We start from the raw sequence: 8,167 nt of genomic DNA on the forward strand, positions 1-8,167 counted from the left end.
ATCAGCCCCAGCCCTGCTCCAGTGCCCTCCACGCCCCTGCCTGCTGAAAGCTGAGTGGCAATGGTGAAACCATCACCTCGCTGCTTCCGCTTGGAATCCCACTTCAGCCTGGCAACTGCTTCCTCTTACCCAGGGCATATCTCGGCACATCCTGCCTTGCCCATACTCACCAGGACCCCCAAAGCAACCCTCTGGCCACAGCAGCCCAAGCGCAGCAGGCAGAGGTCTGAGCCTGGCTGCCAACATGCACCCCTCTCCTTCACCTCCACAAGAAAAGAAGACAATACAGTATTCCCTCCTTCCCCAGGAAGGGGGAAGGCCTCCATGCGGGGCAGACAGCTGGCCTGGGTGGGAGCTGTCCTACAGCTTCCCTTCTCTGCTGAAAGATGCTGCAAGTTACAGGTGACTGGGCAGCCTGACCAGACCCCCCACCACAATCCCCCATATGACCCTCCTGAGCTCCCCCCCTTCCCACCCCCACCCCCAGGTTCTCCCCACTTCTCACTGCCATTCATGGCCCCCACGTGGGCTTCCAGGCTGAGCTGGGCTGGATCTGCCAGCCTGCGGCCAGTCAGCAGTTCCGCCTGCCCCAAGGAAGGTAGAGTCTGACTCAAGTCACCTGTGCGTAGTTCTCTCAAACCGAGCTGGGTGGATTAAAGCACTATCACAAGGCACAGAGCTCTGGGTTTCATCTGCCCCTCTGAGAAAGGGACATCCTGTGAGATGGCTCGGAACAGCCACGCAGCCTCCAAGTGACTTAGATAAATAATGTGGGGCCGCGGGAAAGAACCATGAGCAAAATGGCTATTCCTGTGGTCTGTTGAAATCCTGGGGAAAAGAGGCCAGGAAGGATGGGTCAGTTGTTTACCAGCAGGCCAGCTCTAGGCCTGACTTAGACCTGAGTCACTCCCACCCCACCCCCATCCATTCGTGAGGTCGTGCCTCGCTGAGCCCACATCATCATTCCTGTGAGCGCAGAGCAGAATTACAGGGCTGACACATGATCCCTGGGCATCTGCTGGGCTTTAGCTGCCCCGAGATGATGACCCACCTGTCCTCACAGCTGTTTCATAAACAGTACAAGCAGCAGACTACAAGCAACCTAGAGAGAGGGTAATATTTATCCATTAAATAATTAAAAGGACTTAGAGCCTAGAGAAGAAGAGGAAAAATCGAAAGCCTCAATATTGCTTTTCTAGAAGGGAGGAGGAGCGAGCAAACCCTGTTATTTTTGTGGAGTGTGTGTGTGTGTGTGTGTATAGGTGGGGAGGGGGCTGGAGTGGGAGCATTACCCACAGATCTGAAAACATACGTAGACCCAACACATGGAGGGAATTTAAGTCTGCGCCTTTAGCCAGACCCTGGAGAGATTGAACAGAACAAGCCTTCCCCCAAAGTGCACGTCTGTAGAACATAACAGGTCAGGAGGCTTGGAAAATACCCCAAACCATAGTCCATTGTAAGGGTTCATGTACAAGCTGCTTACGTTTAACTCAACACATTGATTTGACCCTCCAATGCCAGCATACAAAAGCAAGGCTCTTGATAGCCTGTGCTTGGGAACGTCTACTTTGAGCCTTAATTTTTCTAACCTTGAGAGAGCTGCCTTCCCAGCAGGACCAAGCTCATTAAGGGATTTTCTTTCCTAGCAGAGGCCCAGGCTTCGGGTGAGACCTGCCCCATCAGGACCAGACAGGTAACACCCCACTGAGATGGCACGCACAGGGGAAACAATGAGCAAGGGTCTGGCTAAAGTCAAAGGGTGGGAAGGCCCTCCAGAAGGGTGACTGCTTATGAGGAAAGCATAGCTCTGCCCCAGGAGGCCCAGCTCTGCTCAGGACCTGACAACTCCAGCTGGAGCCTCACATCTCACTGCTCCTTGCAGCCTAGAAATCTCCTTGGTCCCACTCCACCAGCTCAAAGCCTTTTCAGTGCTCTTTGCAATGGACATGAGCCTGCAGCTCACAAGTTACCCTGCCCTGGCAAGCCCCAGATGACAGGGGAGGCTGCCATCAAATTAGATCCCATCGAGAAAGGCATCAATCCTCCCAGCCACTCCCAAGTCAAGATGGCAGGGGCTTGCCAACAAGGGTCCATTTTGGTTTTTTCTTATTTCCGAAGTGGGCGTGGTTTAAGAGTTGGGCGGAGAGGGCCCATCTGCTAAGTGCTGACTCCAGACAGACCAAAGACCATCTCGTTCAGTACTGCACCCCAGTGACTGGGATACGATCGGACTTAATCATTACATGTGGGATAAACACTTGCATAAAACCAGTGACTGAGGGGTGAGTCAACTTGATGAGTATGCCTGTAGCAATCTGGAGTTGGTCATGTGGACTCAAGCCAGACTTCCTGAGTTTGAACCCTGCCTCCGGGCCTTAGTTACATAGCATTGGACAAATTACTAAACTTCACTGTCACGCAGTATTATTCGCTATAAAGTGGGATGCCATGATGATTGAATTCATTCACGTTTACGGCAAGGTGCTTAAAATTGTGCCTGGCCCATAGTTTGTGCTTCAGATGTCTGTTCATCCTCACGGTAGTCGTCACCGTTGGCATCACCATGGGGCTGGGTGTAAGGGAGGCAATGCGCATCGGGTTTCGTCTGCACACTCAATCCTTCGGACATGATTTATTGAGCTCCATTTTGTCGCAGGCTCTCTCCCAAGCTCCTATTTGGTAACCACGAAAACCAAACTCACTGCCATCGATGCCAATGCACAGCGACCCTATAGGACAGGGGCCACCTGTCCCTGAGAGTTTCCGAGACTGTATCTCTGGGAAGAGAAAGCCCTGTCTTTCTCCATCCGTGCACTGGGGGTTTGGAACTGCCCCTTGCAGCCCAACGGTCACCACTGTGACACTCTGTTATTTGGGCTCCTTTATTGGGGAATAGGAGCGAGGGATTCCTTTTTTAAATATGAAGCCTCCTTTATGAATGCTCCTTCTCGGTAACTCAGCAGGGTGAAGACTCCAGTTTTGTTTTGTTTTTCTTTAAGACTCCAGTCTTCCGCCCATCCTCCTATGCCCTCGTCCCTTCTATATCAGCAGCCTGTTGACTCCAGCTCTAGATATGTAGCCAGCACCCGGCACAACCAAGGGGTTCATTTACTTGAGGGAAGAACCAGGAAGGCCAGTGAGCACCTTTGGAGGAGAAAAAGTATCTCCCTGCTGAATGCCAAGGCGAGGCTCTATCAGCCCCAGGCGTCTTCAATCTAGGAAATGCCTGAGAGGCCTTTTGCGGAGTGGTTCAGCGAAAATCGAGAGTCAGAGCAAGAACAGATCCCCATTCCTAAAGAACTTCCTGGCCTGGCAGAGAACCTCTCAGTTTGACAGGCGAGCACTGATGCTGGCCTGAGGCCCCACAGAGAGGTCAAACCCACCTAGCAAGCATCACTATTCTTGGAGAGGCCAGACCCGTGCCACCATCTTCAGGGCGCAAGCCAGGCCCCTGGCAAGCCAGTGGTAGGCAGAGATGCGGCCAGGTCAGGCCAGGCCAGCTCTCCCAGACCTGCTGTCAACAACTCTGAAGAGGTGAGAACTGACAAAGGTTGGGTTGGCCTGGCTCAAGGGTGTCACTGCTACTCAGTGTCAGAACTTCACGGGCAAGGGAGGAACTTCTATGAACTGTCAGCGGCACTCGAAGATGGCTTCATGTCAGTGACCACATCAAGGGCCCTAGCCAACCAAGGCTCGGGATCGTGCTAGCATAACTCTCTGCACTCTAGTGCTCATGCACTAGAATTTTCCATCACCAAGCTTCCAAATGTATCGGAGGGAAAATGACACTCTCTCATCAGCAAGCCTCTCCTACTTCAGGGCCTCTCAAAACTCACCAGGAGGCCTCTGCCAGTCAAAAAGAGACACTGGCAGCTCCACTGGCAAAGCAGCCACCAGGAAGCTCAAGGGCAGAAGGCTGGCTCCCAGAACGCAGGCAGTGCACCTCGCTCGTCAGAAAGAGCCAGCTACGATGTGAGGATGACGGTCTCAAAACGACCCGGGCACCCAGGCATCCAGTCCCTCCCTTGGCCTCCTGCTGGACGTCCTCAGTTCTATCAGGGCAGTCCGCAAAGCCGAAAAACTAGCCCAGCCGCTTAAGTGGCAGAACGTCCCGGGAAGGTCCCTTCATTTTCTAAACCCGGCAGATGTAACCCAGGCCGCCAGGGAGCCAGCGGGCGGCTGGCTAATCTGACACAGCTGGAACTGGGGCCACTGCAGCGGCAACCGCAGGGGCATGGAGAGTGACGTTGGCGCCCAGGCTTTTAAGAGCAGGGCAGCCTTGGACGAAAGCTCGGGCCCTGGGGAGCCCCTCACGCCCACCCTGGTCCGCAGGTGCCGTGGGTCCAAAGTCAGCAACACGGCCCCCCGCCGCACTCACCGGGTTCGGGAGACCGGGCCATGCCGCGGGCTGGGCCAGAGCGCAGGTGACGACAACGCAGGGCAGGGCGCACAGTGACTGCGGCGGAGCCGGTTCCCGGGCACGAAAGCCACGGCGGTCGGGGACCCGGCCAGGCCGCGCCCCCCTCGCAGGCCCGCGCTCGGCAGCAGTCTGCAGGCACCCCACTGCGGGGCGGGGGGGGGGTGGTTGGGGGGTGCGCAGCGCGGCGCAGCCCGGTCCCAGCGAAGATGCCCGCGGGCTGCGCGCCGAGCGGGGGAGAAGCCACGGGCGCAGGCCGCCGCCGCTGTCCCCCGCCCTCCCGGTGGGCCCTGCCCACCTCCCGCCAACCAGGCCTGCCCGCTGCTACCTGAAGCGCCCGGGCCGCGCTGCCGACGCGAAACTGGAGATCGCCCTTCCCTCGGCCGGCCGGAAGCCGCTCGCGCCCGTGCCCACCGCCGCCGCCGAGGGTCAGATGCCAGCCAGATGCCCCGGACCCAGCCTCCGCGGCCGCCGCTGGGCTCCGAGAGCGCGCCCCGCACGGGTCGGTTTGCCCGGGCCTCTTCCCGACCCCGGACTTGGCCTAGGTGAGGTGCTAGGCGAATGGGGTGGGTGCGGCTCCGGTCCCCCTAACAGGTGACTGGTTCTCGGTAGCTGGACTGACCGAGGAGCATCGCCTTTCTCCCGGAAGTCCGTCTGGTCATTAGGGTCACCTTCCCGCCCTGCCCTACACGGTCCCTGCCCTGCACCCTGCGCTCCAGCGTCTACACCCGCCCCTGGAAGTCCGGAATGACCTCCTCGCTGCCAAGGCAGGGCGTGCTTTGGAGCTGCCTCACTCGCCTCTCTAGAACCTGCTGACCACGCCGCCCCTCCTGAAAGGCTTGCAGTAGACAGGTGACAGAGTCGGCTTCAGCCTGTGTCTCGGGGTCTGCCCACACTCTGGTGCTTGAGCCTCCTTGGCCTTCAAAACCAAACTTCCCCAGCTGTCATGGGAACGGATGCCCACGCAAAGTAGGACCTTACGAGGGATGTGCCCCTTAGCGAAAGACTACAACCACATCTTTCTTCCCCAGGGCGGATAGTGGGTTTGAATGACCACCTCTCCTTTAGGCATTGAATGCTTTAGCCTGAGGGCCCATCTGGGCGCCTCCTGGTTTTGACACTAGGATCTCTTAGCTGTCACTGCCCCAAAGGAGGATCTTTGCATTTATCTTAGTTGATTGTAATTTCCTTTCTTTTTTTAATGCCTTTCCCCATTTTTTCCAGTGTGAATGAAATTCCACTGGAAGTTCTTTGTCCGTGAAGCCCATTTGATGAATGGTGTTTTCATCCATTGTCTGTACAAAAATGATTAACAGGTGCTTTTTAAAGACCTTGCAACTCTCTATTGGCTGGTTTTTAAAACGGTTTAATATGTATGTTTCTTTGAGAGTCTTCAGAAGGTACAGTTGTGTCCCACTTCATTTTGAGCACAGAAATCAAGTGATAATGGGGGTGTTTCCAAACATTAATTTTCAAAGAGTTTTCCCCACGGTATGATTCTTTTAAAGCAGGATCCTGCTATTAATTGCTAAAAGATCACCTTTCCCCAAAACGCCGTGTGTGTGTGTGTGTGTGTGTGTGTGTGTGTGTGTCCCCGTTTGGGGGACGCGGGGGAGGGGGGGAACTGTATGTACATGTACACAGGTGTTTTCTCCTGCCAGGTAACATGTTAGTGACCCTCAGAAGCCAACACAGCTGACGTCAGATTTGTCGTAGTGTCTTTAAATTCCATATCTCATTACGAAGGACAGTAAACATTCTACTGGATTTTAAAGACTTTTAAAAACCCACATTCTTGATATCTTCTAGTATTTAATGTATCTCAAACTTCAGTTGCTTTACTGTGGTAGCTCTTGCATGATGTGATTGATGGATTTCACAGGTATGCACACATACACACTCACCCCTTTCCATTTCCGGCTATATTCCAATCAGGACAACCCATTCTTTCTGTGGTTACCTTGCACATAAATACCGTAGCACATTTTGCTAAATAAATCATCCTCTATTGCAAACACATCTTCCCTTTAGTAGATCACAAAAGTAGTTCACTGTGAATTTCATCAGTGAGAAATAACCTAGCAAAGGTGAAACAGGAGAGCAACTTCAATCCAACTGCATAGCCAACCTCCCATAATGCATCACTTGTTCTAAAACCGTTTGTCCAAATCTTCAACAAGGATTACGTGTCTTGTTTAACAGGTTGGAACCCTGGTGGTGTAAGGGTGACATACATTGGGCTGCAACCTGCATGGTCGACAGTTCGAAACTATCAGCTGGTCCACGGGAGAAAGATAAGACTTTTTACTTTGGTAAAGAGTCACAGCCTCAGAAAACCGCAGGGCCACTTTTACCTGGTCCTGTAGGGTCACTGTGTATCGGAATCAACTCAATGGCAGTAAGCAACCTCAGGCGAGATGTCTAAGCATTTTCTTTACATTTAGTGAAATATCAAAGCAGTACACAATTAAGTATTGCATGACTTGAAAGACCCCTGGGGAAAAATACTGTAGAGATTTGTCTTCATGGTCTGTGTGCATAGAATTTCCTTGTCCTGCTGATGGCAATAGGCATGTTCACATTATCACTAGCCAGTGCTTCACGGTCCAATATATGCTGAGCTTGACTGTTAGTTATAATAATCAGCCCGTCAATCTACATGTCAAATAGTCCTTTTTATAAATTTAAACTCTTTCTGTGCTGCTCCCTTATCACCGCTGATGAGGCCATCATGATGGATCTTGTTTTAGCCGGAGGAAAATGGTTAGCGTCACCATTTCCCCTGAGTTTGCTTTTGCTCGTATTGTTTAAGTAAGGCCAGATAATAGGCTCTGTAGACCTACTGTGTTGGGCCATGACTCATAGTACTTCATGATGCACTTGAAAGAAAAGCAGCCAGCGAGGGCCCTAGGTCCACCCTGCCCTGAGTTATGGAACCCCCTGTCTTCCCTGAAGATAACTCAGGGATCACACATAGCAGAGCCACCAGGTGCCTGGGCTGAGTGTGCCAGCGGGCCTGTGCCAATCCTTATGGCAAATATTGGCGGGGTCTAACTTCGTCACTTGGAGCATTCAGTAGAAGCTTTCCTTTTTCTCTCACACTCTAATAGCTCAGCCTGCGCCCTCTGACACCCAGTGCCTCCCTCCATCAGTTCACTGTTCCAATTTCGGAACACTTTGGAGGCACCTAGGACCGGAGCCATCATCACCTCCAGCAGTCCGCTGACTCAATACTATTGGGAGTAGGGATTGTGTTAGGTAGCTAGCATAGGGACTGGGGTGTCCATTGCGAATGCACAGAGGTTTGAGCTTCTGGCCAGGCAGGGATGGTACACCTAGGTGGGCGTGACACCTGGATTGGCCTATCTGGGCCAGGTGAATTCAATTCAGTCAATGGGGTTGACCAGGATCGTTGGCCATGCCTCCCAGTGGAGGACCTGAAAAGGCAGAATCCAGAGCCTTGCAGCCCTTCCACTTCTCCAGCTGCTCCTTGGAGGTCGTGCAGCATCTGCTCTGGCCTCAGGACTCCATGTGTGTGTCAAGGGCCCTGAGGTGCCTGTGTAGACCTGAAGCTTCTTTTACCTTTCATAAAACTCACTTGGATCACAAACCAGGCTTTGGTGTGAATTCTTTCTCAAGCTAAGGCAAGGACGAGGTATAGCTCTCCCACAAGAAAGATCTAGCAACTTGTCTAGCATTTCTGGAGGTTAAGAAGTATTTTGGCTCAAGGGGGGTCTTTCCCCCACT

General features: G+C 53.2%; 1 protein-coding gene across 2 annotated transcripts in view; it reads right to left on the bottom strand.

Annotated features, from left to right (window-relative positions):
• Nucleotides 1–5,047, bottom strand: part of AMPD3 (adenosine monophosphate deaminase 3) — a 44,260-nt gene extending 39,213 nt beyond the window's left edge. Inside the window, exon 1 of one of the 2 annotated variants that reach the window (XM_075546082.1) lies at nucleotides 4,749–5,047. Coding sequence is in view for 1 of the 2 variants with exons in the window: in XM_075546081.1 (XP_075402196.1) it covers nucleotides 4,382–4,403 (22 nt within the window). In the remaining variant the exon portion in view is untranslated. Of the gene's footprint in view, nucleotides 1–4,381; nucleotides 4,527–4,748 lie in introns of those variants that run through there. The other variant, XM_075546081.1, reaches the window with a different exon arrangement.
• Nucleotides 5,048–8,167: the final 3,120 nt, after the last annotated feature.

Source organism: Tenrec ecaudatus, chromosome 4, assembly GCF_050624435.1.
Source record: "Tenrec ecaudatus isolate mTenEca1 chromosome 4, mTenEca1.hap1, whole genome shotgun sequence".
Lineage (NCBI taxonomy): Eukaryota > Metazoa > Chordata > Mammalia > Afrosoricida > Tenrecidae > Tenrec > Tenrec ecaudatus.